Here is a 21,815-nt window from a genome sequence, read left to right on the forward strand (position 1 = left end):
CTACGTGAGAGCCTGTCCTTGATAAGGGAGAGGGAATTATATGGTGAGGCTGCTCAGTGGGGTATGGTTCTTGTCACCAATTCTGATGATCTGAGTTCGATTTCTGGAACCCACATGCAGGAGAAAAAGAATGGACTCCTGTCAGCTGTCCTGTGACCTCCACTCGGGCTCCATGTCACACCCACCCCTTAAGGGGTGTTCCTTAAGGCTGAGCAAGAACAAATAATGGGGCAGATATATGGGACAAGAAATTCTCTCTCTATGGTCTGGCGTTCCACTTCTGAATCCTGCAGTCTCCAGGCGGGGGGCCAGGGTCACCGGCTAAGCTTGTGGAGGAAGGGATGACACTGTTTAGATCTGCCCAGACCTTACCTCTCACCGAGCCACGTGCACCACCTCTCCCACAGGCTAGTTTAAACTGTGTTTCTGTTGGGAAGAAAGTCCCAAGCCAGAACTTGGAGACCAGTGTTCATGGGAGCTTCCTAGTTACAGCAAGTGAACCCCACATCTTCGCTGGCCACCCATTCCTGAGTGACTCAGGGTCACTCAGTCCGGGACAGCTGTGGCTCGCCTTACATGAGCTAAATTGGGAGCTGGAATGTCACACAGATGTCCCTTGTCTCCCTACCCCCACAGTAATATTAATCTCTCTAGGGAGGAAGGGACAAACAGTACTGCCCGGAAGAGTGAACCAGAGAGTGGTTTGAGGGAGCAAGAGAATTTCACAGGGAGAGATAAAGCTACAAGTGCCTGGTGAGGGTTCCGAGCAAAGAGTGTAGACAGAGTGTCTGGAAATAGCCAGGCGTGAGAGGAGCTGTCACAGGAAGGGGACAGGGAACGTCACACTTTGAAGAGGGAGCAACAGCAGGGATCTCAAGAATCCACAGACAGCGTGAAGCTAGGAGGAAGCGCGAACAGGCAGTGAGGGAAGGCCGGGAGCAGGGCCACAGCAAGGCAGGCACCAGAGCTGGAGGGATGAACTTCTCCGTGGGTTTCAAGCCGCTGCTAGGGGATGCACACAACATGGACAACCTGGAGAAGCAGCTCATCTGCCCCATCTGCCTGGAGATGTTCTCCAAGCCCGTGGTGATCCTGCCCTGTCAGCACAACCTGTGCCGCAAGTGTGCCAACGACGTGTTCCAGGTGGGCTCAGGGACAGGTGGGTAAGGTCAAGGAGGGAGACAGTACGGGAGTGGCAGGAGAGCAGGAAGGAGGGCCGGGACACAGATGACAAGGGGTCTCAGGAGCCCAGAGTAAGCATGAGTCAGCAGTCGCCCTGAGGCTGGCAAGCACAGCCAGTGTCTAAGGCAGGTAGGAAGTGTGAGCAGAAACTGGAAAGGAAGAGTGGGTTTTGCATGGGCCTTGTGGAAGCTTGGACTAGATTTCATTTCATTTTAAGTCTTTGTGTTTGTTTGTTTGTTTGTTTGTTTGTTTATAAACTCTGGAGAAGACATCAATGAAATGTTGAGGTATTAGGAATGAATAGGGCCGTTGAGATGGTTTGTGGGTTAAGGCACTTGCTACCAAACCTGACAACCTGAGTTTGATCCTGAAAACATACATGGTGGGAAGAAAGAATGATTTCCTGAAAGTTGACCTTTGACCTCCACTTACTTGAACACACACAGACACAATTTAAAATAATAACTGGGTATGGTGGGGCACACCTGTAATTCCAGCACGTGGAAGTCCGGAGCAGGGGAACTAACATTATTACTTTGTTGTGTTTTGAGGCAGGGTCTCTCTATGTAGTCCTACATGTTCTGGAGCTCACCGATCCAACCAGGCTAACCTTGAACTCACAGAGATCCTCTTGCTTCTGCCTCCCGAGTGCTGGAATTAGAGACATCCCCCATACCCCTGTGCTTGGCCATCAACTGTCATGATTTTTAGACTAACCTGGTTTACATAACAAATTCTGGACCAACTTGGGCTACATAACAAGACTATGTCTCAAAAGTAAATAAGAAAAAAAATCTAAAATTAAAAGTTGATGATAAGCCCGTGAGAAATCCTACAATGCCAGCAGAGCTGTGTGTATTCAAGGTGGACCTCCTCTGTCTATGAGGAGCCGGTTAGACATAATGAGCCAGGAAAGCAGGAATTCTCCCGTTCCACACCTGTGATCCTTCCTGACCTGGCCAAGAGGCCTATGGGATAACTGATATTCAGGTGACTTAGTAGATAGACAGAATGCAGAAGCAAAATGCCTGGGCACCTGTGGTCATGAGGCCAAGTACAACTAAGTACAATGAAGTCACTGATGCTATTTTGCCCACACATCTCAAAGACAAAAACAAAAGGACTGGGCGCAGTGAGGCATGGCTGCAGACAAACCCAGCCCTTGGGAGGTCGTAGCCGGAGAGTGAGTTTAAGGCCGGCCTGGGCTATATGAGACCCTGTCTACACAACGAAGTAAATGCTTATGCCGGAATTCTTTCTACATTCTTGCCCTGTGACGTTCGGAGAGGTGTGAGTAGACCGGAGACTGCATCAGAGGTCAGGGAGAGCGAAGGAGCAGGACTCACGTGTACAAACACGAGCTCTCTTGGTGTGCCAGTCTGTGATGGGAGCAGCAGGACTAAGCTGCCTGCTCAGGAGCCAGGCTCTGTGGCACATGCGAAGCGAGGGGCATCACAAGTTGGAGGCTAGCCTGGTCCATGTAGCACATATACCAGTATAGCCTGGGGTTGTAAACCAAGACCCCGTCTCAGGAGAAGAGAATGTCTGGGCTGGAGAGATGGCTCACTCTGCGGGTGAGAGCAATTGTTGCTCCCCCAAACAGCTCAAGTTCAGTTCCCAGCGTCCACGCAGTGGCTCGCAACCATATGCAACTCCATTTCCAGCGGCTTTGATGGTCCCTTCTGACCCCTGCCCCTCCCCCAGCCAACTAGGTCACCGTACATGCATGCAAATTACGTACACATAAAATATATCTTTAAAAAAAAAGAAAAGAAAAAATTCTCCTTACTTATCACAGAGCATTTGGAAGTGAGTTGCGCTCAGGCTCTCCTCGGCCCCTTTCCCTTCTCTCTTTGGTGCTGTGGTTAAGAAGGGCCTTGTGTGTGCTTGGCATGCCTACCATTGGCCTACGCCCCAAGCTATCTCTAAAATATTTCTTTGTTATTAATGCGAACATGTGTGTAAGCACACACGCATGTGCAAACAGGCGCCCACAGAGGCCAGAGGAGGGTGTCAGACCCCCTGGAGCTGGAGTCCGTTGTGTTTGCAGTTGCTGGGAACCAAACTCTAGTCCTCTGAAAGAGCAGCCTGTGCTGCCAGCGACCAGGCTGTCTCTCCAGCCTCAACACAAGTGGGTCTTGGCATCTCTGAGAATACAGTCTTTCAGGTCCCTTGGGACAGCATGTTTGAAGCAATGAATGGGCTAGGTTAGGCCATCACAGCATGTCTTTATGCCCGGTGTGTCTTCTGATCCCTTCCCTGAGTAGCCAACAGCCCCAAAATCTCTCCTGCTGTTGTTGTCCCTTTGAGTCCTCTTCAGATTTTCTTTTATTCTGGGCATCCAAACGTGCCATTATTTGGCTGTAGACACCTAGATTTCCCTGTCTGGGGGCCTGGACTGCATGTTGTTCAGTCCCTGTCTCAAACTAACAAATAAAAGCAAAAATTCTTGCCAGATGTGGTGCCACACTCCTGTAATCCTAGTATCCTGAAGCAGCAGGATGTCATGAGTTTGAGGCCAGCCTGGGCTACATAGCTAGTTCTGAGCAAGTGGCTATGCCTTGTCCACCGTCTTGGTTTTTCCTTTGGACCAAATAACTGATGCCTTTTAAGCTGAGATATACAGAAAATGGCATACTTTTCATTTATGGAAAACATCTACTGCTTTCTTCTGTCTCTCTGTCTCTCTCTCTCTCTCTCTGTGCATGTGTGTGTGCATGGTCTGTTTCTGTCTCTGTCTTTATCTGTGTGTGTGTACATGCTCTGTGTCTCTGTCTGTCTTTGTCTATCTCTGTCTCTCTGTCTCTTTCTGTCTCCCTCTCTCTCTGTCTCTGTCTCCCTCTCACATGCTTATGCCATACACATGTGTGAAGCGGTAGGTGTTCTCCTTTCACTATGTGGAACCTGAAGATTGAACTAGATTGTCAGGCTTGGCGACAGGCCGCTTAAGCCACTAAGCTATCTCTCTGGCCCCGAGGCACCCCACTATTAGAAACCAAGATACATGAAGTCAAAGAGAATGTGGAAAACTAAGAAAAATATTCTGTGAAAAGTAGCCAAGGAGCCAGGCATGGTGGCGTGTGACTTTAACCCTCGCACTCAAGAGTCAGAGACAGGTGGATCTCTTCTAAGTTCAAGGCCAGCCTGGTCTATGCAGTGAGCTCTAGACCAGCCAAGGCTATATAGTGAGACTCTGTCTAAAGACCAAAAAGCAAACAGACTCAAGAATGTTGATTCTCAATAAGGTATCTATCACGGAGCCAGGAGTAGCCAGATAGAGAGACTCCAAAATGCTCATGTGACCTTCATTCTTCAAGGCAGAGTACTGAAGCTCTTGTACGTATCTGAGCCCAGAGATCTAGGAGGGTTTTGGGGACAAATCCTGTGTAAGGGCAGACGCTGTGGCACACACCTGTTGGTGCAGCTCAGGAGGCTGAGGCGAGAGGGTCCCTCGAGCCGGTGAGTTTCAGGACCAGCCTGGGCAACAAGATTCTGTCTTAAAACAAACAGGTGAGGATCTGGGGATATACTCAAGGAGAGGACTTGCCTAGTGTGCACAGAGCCCTGAGCTCAGCCCCAGCACCACGCAAACTGCGTGTGGTGGCTTACACCTGAAATCCTGGTAACCACACCTGGAATCCTCAGGAAGTGGAGGCCTGGTGAGTTGGAGGCCAGCCTTCACTACATGAAACCCTATCTCAGAAAGCCTATTTGAGAGGTAGCATGACCCGCAGGGGGCCCCTGAGATGGTTCTGTAGGTCTGGGGCAGAGCATCCAGGCCTCCTCAGGGAGCAAAGTGGACAGCGCTGTCCTCGGAGCTTTATTTGGGAGGGCCTGGGGGAGGCTGACCCAGTTACCCAGCTGCACTCACGTCTCTGCATCACAGCTCAGTCTGAAAGATGAGCATATTTCGCTTTTCACACATTGCCTCCACATTTTGACAACTCTGGGCATAATCAGATTGTCTGTTTTCTAAGTATGGTGACGAGAATAGGACTTTTAGTTCCCCCATCTTCAAACCACTAAGGAAGAAAACCTTCAGAACGTGGCCGAGAAGGTTAACAGTTATGAACATGACACCAGCAGACCATATCCATCTATCTACTGTCCATCCATCCATCCATCCATCCATCCATCCATCCATCCATCCATCATCTATCTATCCATCTATCTATATATCTACCTATCTATTTTTGAGACAGGGTCTCTCTGTGTAGGTTTGGCTGTCCTGGAACTTGATCTGTAGACCAGGCTGGCCTCGAACTCATGGAGATCTGTCTGCCTCTGCTTCTGCCTCCCAAATTCCAGGACTAAAAGATGTGTGCAGCCACCATCCAGCTCACATTTAAAATTTTATGTGTACATTTTTTCAAGCACCTTGGAAGTTTATAGCATGAAAAATGAATCTGTCGTTAACTTCAGTTCTTAAATTTCCCTTACCAAATACAGAGAAACATTACCAGCTTCCCTGAGACTCTTTCTAGAAATCTTCAAGCTTGGGCACATTTGCTCACTTATACTAGACCAATTGCCTTTGTTTAATTCTTCTTCTCTTTCTTTTTTATTCACGTGGTGTGTGTGTGTGTGTTGAGACAGGGTTTCTCTGTGTAGCCCTGGCTGTCCTGGAACTCACGCTGTAGACCAGGCTGGCCTCGAACGCAGAGCTTCTGCCTCTGCCTCCTGAGTGCTGGGATTGAAGGTGTGTACCACGCACTACACAACCTTTTTTTAATGGTTCCCTATCCGCACATTAGCGACACAGTATATCTGTTTTAGTTTATTATTGCTGTTACTTTGCCTTTTAGTGTGTATTATTTTTGTGGGGCTCGTGTGTAGAAGTCAGAGGACGATTTCACTCTTATAGCACCAGTTCTCCCCTACTCTTGCCTGGGTTCTGGGATCTGGCTGAAGTGACTAGCACTGTGAGGCAAGCATCTTTTCCCTCCAGTCCTGCTGCCTCCATATCTAGTCCAGCTTTCTGAGATCTCACTCTGTAGCCCAGGCTAGCCTTGAATTCCAGATCCTCCTACCTTTGCCTCTCGAGGGCCTGCTTACAGGTGTGAGCCACCATGCCCAGCTGTGTTTTCTGTTTTACATGGCAACGTGGTGTCGGCTGGCATAACCAGGCCGCAGGCTCTCTAACCCACCTGCTACATGTTTAGCATACGCAGCAGTTGCTGTCCAGTGAGAACTGTGATCACAGTGATCAGCTGGGCTGTAGCTCAGTTGGTAAATGCAAACCTAGCTCACCCTGGGTTTGCTCCCCAGCCCCACAGAGACCATGTGTGCTGCTACACATCCATAACGCCAACAGAGGAGGCAGAAGCAGGAGAGTCAGAAGTTCAAGGTCATCCTCTGCAGTACAGTGACTTGGGTGAGACCCTGGGCTACAGGAGACACTGTTTTTGTTTTTGTTTTTTAAAGGAAATTATTGATCAATAATTAAGGATTTGAGGAAACCATCTATAATCTAATCCTGATTCATCCAACACAATTATCTTCGTTTTTGCCTGTTACTTTTACTATTGTTTGAGAGAGAATCTTACTATGGCATAAGCTAGCCTGGTACTCACTATGTAGATGAGGCTGGTCTTGAACTCATAACGCTTCTCAGTTTCGTCAGTATTGGGATTACAAGAGTTTACCATGATGCTCAGCATCCTGTTTCATAAACTGAATTACCTTCAAGCCCTCATCTCCCTATAATTCTACTTAGTTACTGTTATAATTCTATTTAAAGCTGTAACACTGTTCTTCCCTGATCTGAAACGAAAACTTCAAAATACAACATTAACCCCATCTAATTTCTCGCCCTTCCTCCCCACACTTGCACCCACTCAGCTACCAAAAATTTTGATGAGAGCAAAGCTGTTGGTGTGGGAATTTGACACAAACATCTTCCCATGTGTTTCTGTATTTGTAAACTCTATTCAGTCCAAACTACTTCGAAGCGAGCCTTCGGTGTATTTTTGTATCTGCCTCCGCTTTGCTGTGGGCACTTGTTTCTGAGAAGCAACCTGTTGTCATTTAGCAGCAGACCAGAAGGTACTGGAAGAGGTTGCTGGAAGAGCCGCTTTCCTGGAGGAGGCTCAGCTGGGGGGGCCTTACAGAGGGAACTGTCAAAAAAGGGGCCTTCTGGGCTTCAGCGTGGCCCTGCGGTACAGTGCTTGCCTAGCGTGCATGAAGCCCTGATTTTTATCTCCGGCATTGCAGAAACGAGGCGCAGTGGTGTGGTGGTTCCTAACTGTAAATTCTTGAGAGGAAGAGGCAGCAGCATGAGAAATCTCACAGGTCATCCTTAGGACTCCATAGTGAGTTCAGGCCAGCCTATTTAAGACTGTGTGTGTGTGTGTGTGTGTGTGTGTGTGTGTGTGTGTGTGTCAGAAAAAGAGAGAGAGAGAGAGAGAGATTATACTTTTCTAATGAAAAGGAGTCTGGGAAAGATGAGTTTAGTCTTGCTCCACTTCAGCTAGTCAGTAGGACCTGTTGCCATCAAGTACAGGCCTCTACTGAAAGTCCCAGCAGTCTGCTTTATTTTTGGCTTTTTAAATTTTTAATTAATCAATTAATCACAAACCCCAACCACAGTTTCCCCTCCCTCCTCTCCTGCCACACATGCATGTGTGGAGGACAGAGGCTGACATCCGATGTCTTCGGTCTGTGGCTCTCCATCCTTATTTCTTGTCCCCGCCTGCCCAGCCCCAGAGCTACATACTTAGTGCTATGCTCATATTTTACATGGGTCCCGAGGATATGAACTCATGTCCTTAGGCTTGAGTGGCTTGCTCTCTGATGAACCAGCTATCTAGTCCCAAGGGCTGTTTAAGTATGAACACCTCTTGCAATTTTAAAAATCTACTTTCAAATTTTTAAAAAAATAAGCTGGGCTTCAGTGGCACACTCTTTTTATCCCAGCACTGGGGAGGCAGAGGCAGGCAGATCTCTGAGTTCAAGGCCAGTCTTGTCTGTAGAGTAAGTTCCAGGACAGACAGAACTACATACAAAGAACCACCCCCCCCAAAAAAAAAAACATGAAAAACTGATTATGCATGATCTCCTCTCTCTCCCTCTCTCTCTCTCTCTCACACACACACAAACCATGGACTCCTAAACCCAGGAAAGCTTTAGCCTCAAACTTGCTATATAGCTGAGGCTGGCTTTAAACTCTTGACTCTTTTACCTCCCAAATTTTGAATTACAGGCATGAGACAGCATGCTTGGTATGGGTGATCACTTTTAAGGCTTTTCTATTCTGCTACCAGGGTCCCCACTCAATCCATCCCTCAATACCCCTTATTCCCTGCTTCAGCAGAGAGGCTTTGCTCCTCATTCCAAGGCCTATGTCTGTCCTGGGCTCTCTCAGCCAGCATGTTGGCTTTTAGTAAAACCTGGATTTTCCACAGCTGGGCTACTCTTCACCAGCTGTCTTCTGCTCACGATGTTACTGTACTTTTTCCAGTGTGACCTAGGGTCTGGCTCACAAAATCCACAAGGCCGTCGGGTCGGGGTGGTTGCCTCCAACAATGTGCCTTGCATCTGAGGCCTGTGTATTGCATTAGCGTTCTCCAGGAACCAGGGAAGACAGCAAACACAGAGCTATGTACACATATGCCGGAGCGACTTCCTTGTTGGAGCTGCTCTAGCTAGATCACAGAGGGACTAGGAGGGATCACACAGCCCTCAAGACAAAGGTTCAGATTATGGTTGCTGCACCAAAGCCTTGAACAGAGCCTAGGATTAAATTCCCTTTACCTGCTCCATTCTTCGTTTGACCCAGGCTCTCCGGTGTTTCAGGATGACCTTGAACCCAATATAGAGTGGATTTCTCATCCTCTTGCCTCCACCTCCCAGGTGCTGCCACAGGCACATGCCTGCCACCCCATCCAGTTCATGTGATGCTGGAGCTCAAACGAGGGCCTCGTGGACACTAGGCAAATACTGCCAACTGAGACACAGCCCCAGACCATTCTTCTTGTTCTCTGTGGTGCTGAGGATGGAGTGTGCTAAGCATCAATCTCCCACTGAGCCGAAGCTCGGGCTCAGTTCACTTCATCTGAACCTTCACAGTGAAAAAGGAGCAGCTGTTTCACACCCGGCGGCTTCATGCAGTCACTTATTTTACAGTATAGAGTAAGACGGCAAATGTTTCCTTTATGTCCGTGTAGGGCTTCATATTTCCTCCACAAACATGATTCCATAGAGCGGTGTTACGGCTGCTGTAGGGGAGAACATGGAACACAGAGGGACAGGGAGGGGACAGCTATCTAGGTGTCCTGTCCTGTTTCCTAGGGTGATGGCATTTCCTCCATGTGTCACAGTGTGGGCACAAGAAATTGTGCTTTATGGGGCTGACTCTGAGCATGACATCTAATGAAAGAATATGACAATTGTGGCATATGACAGAGCCAATCAGCTATTTCCTAAGATAGCAAGATAAACAGCAACAGACGAGCAGATTTTGATAACGGAATACCAATTAGGTAGAGAGATAATTTACCCAGAATAGAGACTGCCATCTCTTTGAAAACTTATTAAGGTTTCCATCAATACCCTAGAATCTAAAATGTCTATTTGTGATGAGAAAATGTAGGGACCTACATTCAGGGCAGAAAGTAATTTCCCTTTTTCTCCTATGGACCCCCAACTTTTAATCTGTAAAGCTCATGATGCCTTCTATACTTGATCTTAGACAAAGGGCCAAGAAGCAATTCTTGGTTTCATTTCTTTTTTTGAGACAGAGTCTCACCATGTAGACTTGCCTGGCTTGGAACTCACTATGTAGTCTATGCTGTGATCACCATACTAGCTGTGGTTCCATTTTAAAACCAATGTTTTGTCAGGTGAGGTGGTTTACGCTTTGATTCTCAGCACTTGGGAAAGCAGACACGGGTGGCTGAGGCCAGCCTGGTCTATAGAGCCAGTTCCAGGACAGCCAGAGCTACACAGAGAATCCTGTCTGGAAAAACCAAAAAAGAAAGGAGGCAGAAGGCTTTTGAATCTCTGAGGATCTAAACTTGATTTTGTAGGCTGGGTTTCTAAACTGGGAAAGGGGAGCAGATTTTTTTTTTTTTAAACAGAGTTAACATGGATTGAGGGAAGGGGGAGGCTAAAGACAAGGGCCAGCTAGGAATCGAGCGCCACAGCAATGGCAGGGCACAGGTGGCTGCAGCAATTCTGAAAGAGAAGAGGTGGGATTTGGATGCCCGGGTCTTAGACATGGGGAGAGGTGGGGAGATTCTGGGCTGCAAGCTTGGGCACCTGGGAAGATGCTGGGCCTCCAGCAAAGGAGGACTGACCTGAGGGCCACAGACCCAGGTTCATGAAGAGGGCTCAGGGAGTCTGAACAGCGAGAGGACATAATGGCATGGATTTCACTAACCTTTAGCACAGCTTCTCCCCCAACAATGAAGGCATGCCACAAACCATGGCACTTTAAACAGCCCCTGTGATGTAGCCCACAGAAATCAGTTGTCTCATAGTCAGAGACATCTTGTCCTCCCCCAATGCTGGGATTTAAGGCATGCACCACCAGGACCAGGTGACTTCCCAGTTTTAAATACAAGCTCCTGTGGTCTCTCCCGTCTCCTGAAGGGCTTCCCAGCCCCTCTTTCTTGGCTACCTGCCCACACTGACTTCAAGCCCTTCTCAAGTGACACCTTCAATACCAGATGCCAGAACTAACAGAAGCTCTCTACCAGCCTCCCAATCCTTACTTTGTTGGTTCTTTTTTATTATGGCACTCTAGCGCCGCCTTTTGTTCCTGTCAGATCTCAGCACGGAATTTTTGGATAAATGGTTTGTTTTGATTTCATGTTTTACCTGTTGTTTTTTGTTTGTTTGTTTGTTTGTTTTTTCTTTTCTTCAAACTCCAGAGTCCCTGTAAAACTTTTGGAAATTATATAGAAGTTGGATATTGTTGCAGGATATTTGATCCCACTGTGAACCCCGAGATTGGGAACTGTAAAACCCTGTTTCTTGTTTGGTTTCATTGAGCCCTAACACACACCTTTTATCCAAAAGCTTTCTGTTTATTAAACAGGCGATTATGGTGTGTCTCAGCCCTAGCATACATCTTTTTTTATTTAATTTATTTTCTTTTATGTGCATTAGTGTGAAGGTGTTAGATCCCTTGAAACTAGGCATAGACAGTTGTGAGCTGCCATATGGGTGCTGGGAATTGAACCCGGGTCCTTTAGGAAGAGCAGACAGTGCTCTTAACAACTGAGCCATCTCTCCAGCCCCTCTAGCACACATCTTTAATACAAGAGCTTTCTATACACAGGATTTGATAAAGTTAACCCTAGATCAAGAGGCAGAGCAAGAAACCAGCTGACAGGGACTAACGGCTAGGAGAAACTTTGAGTTGAGGGGTATTTAAGACATTGTGGAGAAGTAGGGGGAACTTTAACTCTCTAGCTCTTGTGCTTCAGTGTCTGGCTTTTGGGGTTAGGGGGGCTTGATTTGAGATAGCAAGCCTTTGGCCTTGGGATTTTTGGCCTTTAGCTCCTGGGCTGTCAGATGGGCTAGTGAGCTTTTGAGCTTTTTCCTCTGAGATGTGAACTGAGAAGGAAGGTCAGCTGGGTGCTTTCTCTGCCTCTCTGAGCTAGCAAGCTTCCACCCCCGCATCTGGCTCCTGAGTCTTTATTGGTAAAAGAGAACAATTGGGAAGTTCATTTCATGACAGAGTGCATGTCGGTGCGCGCCTGAAATCCCAGCACTTGGACAGTGGGGCAGGAGAATTGGGAATTCAAATTTTGGGAAGTCATAATTTAGCTATAGACTGGAGTTTGAGGCCAGCAGGGGTTACCCTGCCTAAAAACAATGTAAGAAGAAAGGGGGAGGAAAAGGAAAAAGGGAAAGCCAGCGGTGGTGACAACCTCCTCCTTTAGTCTCAGATTGTGCTGTTGCCTGGGGACCGATACCGGGATTACACGCTTGTGCCACCATGCCCAGCTTTCTCATGGTTCTGCGTTTAGGACTCAGATCCTCATGCTGGTGAGGCAAGAGTTTCAACCAGGGTATCTCAGCATAGGCACCCAGTTTTTTTTTTTTTTTAAGACTAGGTCTCTTATAGCCCAGGTTGACCTTGAACTCCTGATCCTCCTGCCTCACAAGCCAGGTATACAGTGACATCCCCAGGTTTCTCCAATATCTTTTCAAAAGCTCCTGAGGATTAGATTGGATTCATCAACACCTGGGCAGCCTATAGTACCTGTCTTGACCACAACTGGCCCTCAAAACCTGGGTTAACAGTGAGTCTCTTAGAGCCCTCTCACTGCCTCCTCACCTACTTGGATCTAAATATTGATAGGTTATTGTATTAAGCAGGGAAAAAACATAGCTCTCACCTAAAAGGGAATAAAAGACAGATTATTCTGATGCCAAATATGAGTGATGATGGCTTGGGAACACAGATTCAGGTTATCCCAACATTTTCCAATATGACAGGAGTTTCATGGAGGCTTTTACTATTTTAAAAAGTATTTTAATGACAGTTTCCTTATTTAGCATGTGTGCGCACGCTCAGTGTGGTGGTCAGAGGTCAAACTTGTAGTGGTTGGTTCTCCTTCCACCATATTGGTCCAGGGAATAGAACTCGGGCCATCAGGCAACCTGTCATTCTGGTGCGTGTAAAGTACGTACAGTAGTAGAACAAAAAAAAAAAAAATAGTTGTAAACCAAGGCACTTAGAAAGTACCTTAGTGGAGCTGGGTAGTGGTAGTACATGCTTTTGATCCCAGCACTTGGGAGCAGATCTCTCAGTTTAAAGCCAGCCTGGTCTACATAGTGAGTTCCAGGACAGAGAGCTACATAGTGAGACATGGTCTCAAAAAAAAATTAAAAATAAAATATCATAGTGGAAACATGAGGTAAGGGGGTTAGAGCCAAGCACTGAAACCTCTGTTGCAGGCTTCGGGTGTCACAGAATGACGTCTTTAGTTTTGAATATGTGTGTATATTATAGAGGGATTTGCCTAGTAGCCACAGAGATGAATATTAGGCCAAACCCAGAGGTGGGCAATGAATGGCTATTAAAAAAAAAAAAAAACGTAAAACTGAGATAATCTGGCTGCAGAGCTGCACTGCAGCCTTCCCAAAGCCGTGGAAGTCCACAGGCCGTTAATCAGCCTCGTGGAATCTTCACAATGGGTATGGCCCTCGCCACCCTCCAACTTCAGTTCACACCTGCCGTCCCACCCTTTAAGCACTCCCTAAATTTAACAGTGTTCATAAAATCCTAAGAGGAAGCTAGGACAGATTACAAGCCCCTCCTTGAGTACTCCAAACCCATCTATTCCAGCTTCGTGGTTAAGAAATCCCAAGAAAAACTGTGTTTGCAGCAATGCCATCTACTCCCCACAAACCACGCTGTTCACCTTGGTAGGGCCACGTTTCCTGCTTGGCCACCAGAGAATGAGACTCTGACTTGGGTGCTCCGGGTGTGATGGAATATTGCCTTATCCACTAAGAGTCCTTCCAATCCCACTTCCAGTTGGAGTACAAGGATTTAGAGTCCCCAGGAGCCAACCTGCAGGAAATACACACAAACACGCAAAGTCAACCGAAACTACTGTTCCCACCGTTGTCTAGGAGCTCATGAGTCTCTAGTCCAGTGCTTCTCAACCGTCCTACTGCTGCGACCCTTTAAGACAGTTCCTCATGTCGTGGTGACTCCCAACCATACAATTCTTTTCACTGCTACTTCATAACTGATTTTGCTACTGTTATGAACCATGATGTAAATATCCGTGTTTTCCAATGGTCTCAGGCGACCCCTGTGAAAGGGTCCTTCAGCCCCCAGAAGGGTCACAACCCAGAGGCTGAGAACCACTGCTCTAGCTGATGACCTTGTGGTTTTACTGGAAATGGAAGAAAACTCCCAACAGCTGTCTGTAAGTGCAGGGGATGTAGCTCAGTGATCCAACACTTAACATTCACAAAGCCCTGGGTTAGACCATTATTGTCACTTCAGTGTCTCAAGTGAGCAATCTCTGAGCAAGACAGACACTTGCTTCTCTCCAAAGAACAGGCTTGAGGGGCAGTCGAGGATTGCCTCCTGAGACAATCGCTCTGTTCGCCTCCTTGCCATTCTCAGTGTGTGTCTAATAACATCCTGGCTCAGGATGGATCTTCAGGGTTAGGGAGATTGCTGGTAAATATGAACCAAAGGGAGGTTTTGTGTATTTCTTTTTATTTGTTTTTTGAGGCAGAGTCTTATGTGGCCCAGGTAGGCTTTGAACCGAGGGTAACTTTGAACTTCTTTTCTTCCTTCTACTTCCATATTCTGGGATTACTACACCTGCTTCCTGTCTTTAACCCTGACAGAGGAGACAGTAGGGCATGTTTATAGAGGAATGCAGGAATGAGTCAGTAAGGAAAGAACAAGTGGATAATGCAAAAAAAAATGTTCTAAGCAAATAAGCACTCCAAACAGGAAAAAATGGGGAAAAGAAGTCATGGCTCCTACCATCAGAGATCTTTTCTAAAACTGCACAAAACCTTTGCATCTACAATTCCAGAACACATTCCCCTGGCTACACACATCCAGAAGGGGGCTTGGCTACATGATCTTTATACCATATATGTGATCTTGCCAGCTCAGACAATCGGTACTAAGTAAAGGAACACAGGGGCATCTCTGTCAGTCTTTCACCTCTGCTTCTTGCCAAAAATGATTATTTCATTTATTTTTCATGTTTATTTACTTATGGGGTTGTGTAAATGTCACAGAGTGAGTGTGGCGGTCAGACAAAAACTTGTGGAGTCGGTGGACTCTCCCTCTACACAGTGGGTTCAAACTCAGAGCGTCAGGCTTGGTGGCAAGTGCCTTTATCCATTGAGCCATCTTCCCAGTTCCTATAAATGATTCTTTTTACCTTCCTGTAGGCCAGCCTTCAGCATTAATAGTTTCTGCCTCACAATTTCCACGACAGACACAAGATCAGTTCTCAGCCCAGTTCCATGAGCCCCTTCAAAAGCCAGCTTGGCTTCTGCATCTTAGGCCAAAAATTCAGGGAGAGAGCACTTGATTGGCTACATCAGGTCAGGTGATCACCACCTCGGTCAGGGCCCTGTGATGGCAGGGTACCCCCTTAGGCTTGGCTGAAGCAGATCTCCTAGACACGGTGTGTAAATGCCTCTGCTAAGCCTTCACTGCAACTTTCCTGTAACTGTGTAGGGCTCACTGGTCCTTAGGGATGGAGAGGAGGGGAGTTTTGTTCTTGTCTTTAACCCATTGCCTTGGCATAACTGGATGCAAAATGAGCAGCATCCATTCTGAATGTTACTGAGACTGAGGGCTAGACAGTATTGTCAAGGGCTGTGCAGGGGCCCATGCATCCTGACTCCTAGTACCAGAAGCGATTTCCCCAGAATCATGCAGCTAACTGTAGTTTCTTCTCTTTTCTTTTTGAGACAGAGTCTCTGCACATAGTCCTGGCCATCCTGGAACTCATAATGTCGGTCCACCTGCCGCTGCCTGCTGGGATAAAAGGCGTGTGCCACCCTGTCCAGCCTTTCTTTTCTTGTTTCATTTTTGTGTTGTTGTTTGTTTATTTCTTTAAGACAGGGTTTCTCTGTGTAGCCTTGGCTGTCCTGGAACTTGCTTTGTAGACCAGGCTGGCCTCAAACTCATAGGGATCCACCTGCCTCTGCCTCCAGCATCTCCCTGAGTGCTGGGATCAAAGGCGTGCCCACCACTACCTGGCTCAGTCTTTCTTTTCTTTTCTCTCCTTTCCTTTTCGATTTTAGACAGGGCCTCGTGTATCCTGGGCTGGCCTCAAAACTCCCTGCATAGCTGAGGATGACCTCAAGCATCCAATGGATCGGATCCTCCTGCCTCTACCTTCCAAGCGCACCACTGTGCCCCGATTATGTGGTGCTGGGGACCAAAGCTAGGCTAGCATTCTACCAACTGAGCCACCTCCCCAGCCCCTGGTTGCAATTTCTCTGCCTCTGTTCAGCACTTGGTGTGTGTGTGTGGGGGGGGGGTGTCTCTCCAGGACTAGAGAGATGCTCTCTCTTGGCCCAAGGTATTATCCTCTGCCTTCCAGCATTTGGAAGACAGAGACGGTAGATAGACACTCAAGGCCAGTTTTGCTTATGCAGAGTGTTTGTGGCCAACCTGGATTACACTGTGGAGACTTTGTGGAGAGAAAGAGAGACACAGAGAGAGAGACAGAGAGAGAGAGAAGAGCTAAGAATGGGGGAGGCACACTTATAATGCCAGCACTTGAGAGGTTAAGGGAGGATTATCAGAAATTCCATTCCATTACACAGAGTTTGAAACAAGCTTACATGATCTTACACACACACACACACACACACACACACACACACACACGTCACCTTACATGAGGCCCATAAGGGTCCAAGCTGGAGGACACTGGCTATACCGCTAGTCCCCCGCTAGTCCCTTGCCAGTGCTCCTGTATCCGAATTCCTGCCGAAGCTCCAAAGCCGGACTCCGCTGAGGACCTATACTGATCAGGCGTTGGCCAAAGTGAGGCTCTGCATGCAGGGACACTCAAGGAGCTTGGCTGAGGGATGAGGCAGGGGCAGGAAACCACTCAGTCAGTCCTCAGCCTGCTGTCTGAGGACACCGGCCCCGCACTGTCGTTCCCTCGTGCCTCATCACACATCTGTTGTCCTGTCACCCGTCCTCGCAGGCCTCTAACCCTCTGTGGCAATCCCGGGGCTCCACAACTGTGTCTTCCGGAGGTCGTTTCCGCTGCCCGTCTTGCAGGCACGAGGTTGTCCTGGACCGCCACGGGGTGTACGGCTTGCAGCGGAACCTGCTGGTGGAGAACATTATTGACATCTACAAGCAGGAGTCCTCTCGGTGAGGTGCCTGGCCGCTGGCCTCCCTGGAGGGAGGCCTGCACCGCCAGGAATAGAGGGGTTGCCTTCCTCAGGGTTACCATTGCTGTGATGAGGCGCCACGCCCAGGAACAATGTTCGGAGGAAACTGCTTGTTAGGCTTCCGCTTCCGCATCCTAGCCCGGTCAATGAAGAAAGTCAGGACAGGAACTCAAACAGGGGAGGAACCTGGAGGCAGGAGCTGATGCAGAGGCCATGGAGGGGTGCTGCTTACTGGCTTGCTCCTCATGGCTTGATCAGTCTGCTTTCTTATAGAACCCAGGACCACCAGCCCAGGGATGGCACCACCCACAATGGGGCGGGTCCTCCATCGATCACTAATTCAGAAAATGCCCTAACAGGCCTGCCTACAGCCTCATCTTATGGAAGCGTTTTCTTAATTGAGGTTCCCTTGCCTCAGATGACTTAAGCTTGTGTCAAGCTGACATAAAACTATCCAGCATGGGGGGCGGGGGGAGTAGACCCAGAGAGGATGGGATTACCCATTTACCCAGTCTATCCAGGGAGGCCTAACCTTGCCTCTGGAGCCAGTAGTCAATCTTTTTTGTGGTTGTTGTTTTGTTTTTGGTTTTTTGTTCTTTTTGTTTTTCAAGACAGGTTTTCTCTGTGTAGCCTTGGCTGTCCTAGACTTGCTTTGTAGACCAGGCTGGCCTCAAACTCAGAGATCCACCTGTCTCTGTCTCCCCAGTGCTGGGATTATAGGTGTGTGCCATCACACCTGGCTCAGTGATCAATCTTGCTCCTTCCTCCTGGTGTGGGGCAAAAGTCCACCCCAATGTCCTTGATCTTACCAGCTCCCGTGACTTCCTGTCTTGTGGGACATCTCTGGCCCCTGGAATAGACTCCTCTTGTGTCCAGGCCTCCTTTGAGCACCTTGTTCGCCCCCAAAGGGAGAACATTGTTTAAGTGGTTTGCCACTAGGCAGAGCCTGGCTCCCTGACAGCTGCTGCTACCATGCCCTTGACCCTCAGGCCGCTGCACTCCAAAGCTGAGCAGCACCTCATGTGTGAGGAGCATGAGGATGAGAAGATCAACATCTACTGCCTGAGCTGTGAGGTGCCCACCTGCTCCCTGTGCAAGGTCTTCGGTGCCCACAAGGACTGTGAGGTGGCCCCCCTGCCCACCATCTACAAACGCCAGAAGGTACCAGACAGGGAGGAATTTGGGAAGGGGTTTAGAATAGGACAGTTCTCACTCTACTAAGGAAAGCTGCAGCAGGTCAGGGCCAGAGCCCCAGCTCTGTTCTGGACTCTGTGCACAACCCTGAGGAGGTTCCCTGGCCCCTGCGGCCATGGCTTTCTTCTCTTGCCCGGTAACATGAAGATGATGGCTGCTATGGTCATAGCATGACAGCAGCACCTCAGCCCAGAGGGCCCCCTACTCTCCAGGATTTGACATAGAAGCAAGTAGAGCTTTTAGAAAGTGATAACTGGGGCTGGAGAGATGGCTCGGAGGGTAAGAACACTGGCTGCTCTCCCAGAGGACCTGAGTTCAACTCCCAGTAACCACAGGGTGGCTCACAACCGTCTATAATGAGATCTGGTGCCCTCTTCTGGCCTGCAGGCAGACATGCAAGCAGAACACTGTGTACATAATAAATACGTCTAGAAAAAAGAAAAGTGATAACTGTTGAATCAGTAGAAAGCACCGGGAAGTGGGAGACTGAGGATGAGAAGGTCTGACATAGTCCTCTTTGACTCCCAGGATGATTCTAAGAATCAGTGTGGTCTGAATGGGTAGTCCCAAGAATCTTTCAGAATTAGCGGAAGGTGTGAGCCTGCTGATAAAGCCTCTAGCCCAGAGTCTGGAAGGGGCGGCTGTCTAGAGAACATCCCTTCCCTTCACGTTTGGGAGTGGGGCAATCCCAGGATCGACGGAATGTGTTCCCATACTTCTTGAGTCATTCCAGGAAGGTGGGATGGGATGGGCGCAGCTGCAGGCTGGGGCTTTCAGCTCTGAGGCTGGCCCATGTGTGTGGCAGAGCGAGCTGAGCGACGGCATCGCAATGCTGGTGGCAGGCAATGACCGAGTGCAGGCAGTGATCACGCAGATGGAGGAGGTGTGCCAGACCATTGAGGTAAGCTTGGGCTGGGAGGACAAAGGGGGACAGAATAGTCTGGGTGGAGACCCTGAGATTCAAAGGAAACAGTTCTTTGACTTCTGGCCAGGCTGGCCAGAAGTTTCTGGACTCTAGCTCATGGTGGGTTATTCTAGGCCAGGTTGCTCCCAGCACTCACCAGCTCTGTAATGTTGGTCAAGTTACTTAATTTTTGGTTTTGTTTGGCTTTTTACTACATGAAATAATGATGACCAGAGGGCGGAGGTAGGATAATTGCAAGTTCCAGGCCATATGGAGATCCTATCTCTAATAAACTAAATAAGTAAATAAGCAAGCAAGCTATGGTAGCCCAGAACTATAATGGCAGCATTCTGGAGGCTGAGGCAGGAGGATTTCTCATTTAAGGTTCATAGGTCTCATTTAAGGTTCATAGGTCTATATTTTGAAATAAGGACATTACTTTTAAATTTTTATTTATTTATTTATTTTCGGTGTTTTGAGAAAGGATTTCTCCATGTAGCCCTAACTGTACTGGAACTTGTTCTGTGGATGAGGCTGGCTTCCAACTGATAGAGATCCTCCTGCCTCTGCCTCCAGAGTGCTAGGATTCAAAGCTTGCGCCACCACTGCCTAGCCAATACTCAATTAATTTTTATTGTTGCTGTTGTTTTGAGACAGGGTTTCTCTGTAGCTTTGGCTGTCCTGGGACTCAGAGACCTTCCTGCCTCTGCCTCCCGAGTGCTGGAGTTAATGGCATGAGCCACCACCACCCGGCTTAAAACTCAATTAACTTTAAAGGATGATGCCGATAGTGACAGGGTAGCTACCGCATTTCATTTTCTTAAGAAGAAAGTGAAAATTCATGCAAAGCAGAGCCAGGGCCAGCGACATACACAGCTCCCAGGGAAACAGCTTTGACATTTGTCATCACTATTAACTGAAAAGAACTGGGCTGGATTCTGTGTCCCTAACTCAAGGTGTGACCCTAGTCAGGTATCTCTCCTTGAGTTCCTTTAAGTGGGGAAAGGAATAAAACACCGGGCTCTCGGAGCTCTGGGGGTGCTCAGCCGCGCCCTCCTTCAGACTTGCTCTGGTCTCTCAGGACAACAGCCGCAGGCAGAAGCAACTTCTAAACCAGAGGTTCGAGACCCTGTGCGCGGTGCTGGAGGAGCGCAAGGGCGAGCTGCTCCAAGCGCTGGCCCAGGAGCAGGAGGAGAAGCTGCAGCGCGTGCGGGGCCTCATTCGTCAGTACGGAGACCACTTGGAGGCCTCCTCGAAGCTGGTGGAGACGGCCATCCAATCCATGGAGGAGCCGCAGATGGCCCTCTACCTCCAGGTAGGCGGAACGGGAGGGCGGCAGACACGCGGGGTGACGGGGCTCAAGGCCTGGGGGGGAGGGGTCAGGTCTTATCTCCGGTAATTTCTCGTCACCTGGACCTAGAAAGAGACCCCCTTCCGCGGGCGCTCTCGGCCCCTCTCCGGAGGGACCTGAGCTCTAAGCCCCGCCCCCCGCGCAGGCCCGGTGAGAAGCGGAGCCCGGGCTCACCTCCGCGCCCCCTTCCTCCCCTGCAGCAGGCCAAGGAGCTCATCAACAAGTGAGTGGGCTGCGCGGTGGGAAAGGAAGGGACCCTGTGGATTCTCTGTCTCCGACCTGGGAAGGACCCGAGGGAGCCGGGGAGGCTCCCCGCTGAACTCCCGTGGCCGTCGCAGGGTCGGGGCAATGTCGAAGGTGGAGCTGGCGGGCCGGCCGGAGCCCGGCTATGAGAGCATGGAGCAGTTCTCCGTGAGCGTGGAGCACGTGGCCGAAATGCTGAGGACCATCGACTTTCAGCCGGGTGAGGGAGCCGAGGGAGGGACTGTTTGGAGCCGCTGAAGGGGGAGGAGGTGGGCGCTACCGCCGGAAGAGCAGGGGGCTCCGCATCACCAGGCCTGCCTTCCACCTAGGCGCCGCCGGGGAGGAAGAGGATGATGAGGCGGCTTTGGACGGGGACGAGGGCAACGCAGGGCTGGAGGAGGAGAGGCTGGACGGGCCAGAAGGTGAGAGTTGGACCAGGGGTTTGGAGTAAGGAGTTGGTTAGCGAGCCCATGGCCCCTTGGGCGATTGCCCTCCCGGTGGCACCAGGACTTGCTGGGAGCCCCCCCCCCCCACTCGGGTGCCACTCAACAGGAGCCGCAAAGCGCGCCCCTCAGCGCGCGGAAAAGCACACTCTCTTTCCCGCGGCTTTGGGGACCATGCAAGATCCCGCGGGGCAGAAACCGGGCTGCCTGAGAGAGCTGGCCGTTGGGGGGTGTCTTGCGCTTTCGGAGCACCCGCCCACCGAGCTGTCTTTTCCGGCCACAGGCCTGCACTGACCCGACCCTGACCCAGAGCTCGCGCCCGCAGCAGGGGGCAAGGGATGCTGAGGATCTGCGCAGACCCCCCAGACCACCCAGCTCGGCGGCGACCCGCCCCGGGGAAGGTTCCTAATAAAGGACTCTTGCGTCTCACGTCCTCCGCTCCTTTCGCCGCCCACCCCTAGGCTCGGCTATGGAAGCGACCTTGCCATCAACCTGCCCTTTCTCGCAGAGATGAAATAGCAGTCCCTCCCCCGTCGCGGGCACCTACCTCCTTTACCCTAGGGGTGTCTGGGGTGGAGTCTCAGACCTCTGAGTTCCAGGATCTGGCGCGTGGGGGGGGGTGTCCCCAAGAACTTAA

At 49.5% G+C, this 21,815-nt stretch overlaps 1 protein-coding gene across 1 annotated transcript; it reads left to right on the forward strand.

Moving 5' to 3' along the window:
* The first annotated feature begins 904 nt into the window (after positions 1 to 904).
* On the forward strand, positions 905 to 21,587 carry Trim54 (tripartite motif containing 54). The gene is made up of 9 exons (XM_055622936.1): positions 905 to 1,143; positions 16,851 to 17,023; positions 18,033 to 18,204; positions 19,043 to 19,138; positions 20,223 to 20,456; positions 20,693 to 20,715; positions 20,831 to 20,955; positions 21,065 to 21,157; positions 21,462 to 21,587. The coding sequence occupies exons 1-9, from the start codon at positions 976 to 978 to the stop codon at positions 21,470 to 21,472; spliced, it is 1,095 nt and encodes a 364-aa protein (XP_055478911.1). The 5' UTR covers positions 905 to 975; the 3' UTR covers positions 21,473 to 21,587.
* The last annotated feature ends 228 nt before the right edge of the window (positions 21,588 to 21,815 follow it).

The sequence above is a fragment of the Psammomys obesus genome, unplaced genomic scaffold, assembly GCF_907164565.1.
Source record: "Psammomys obesus unplaced genomic scaffold, mPsaObe1.curated_primary_1811, whole genome shotgun sequence".
Taxonomy (NCBI): domain Eukaryota; kingdom Metazoa; phylum Chordata; class Mammalia; order Rodentia; family Muridae; genus Psammomys; species Psammomys obesus.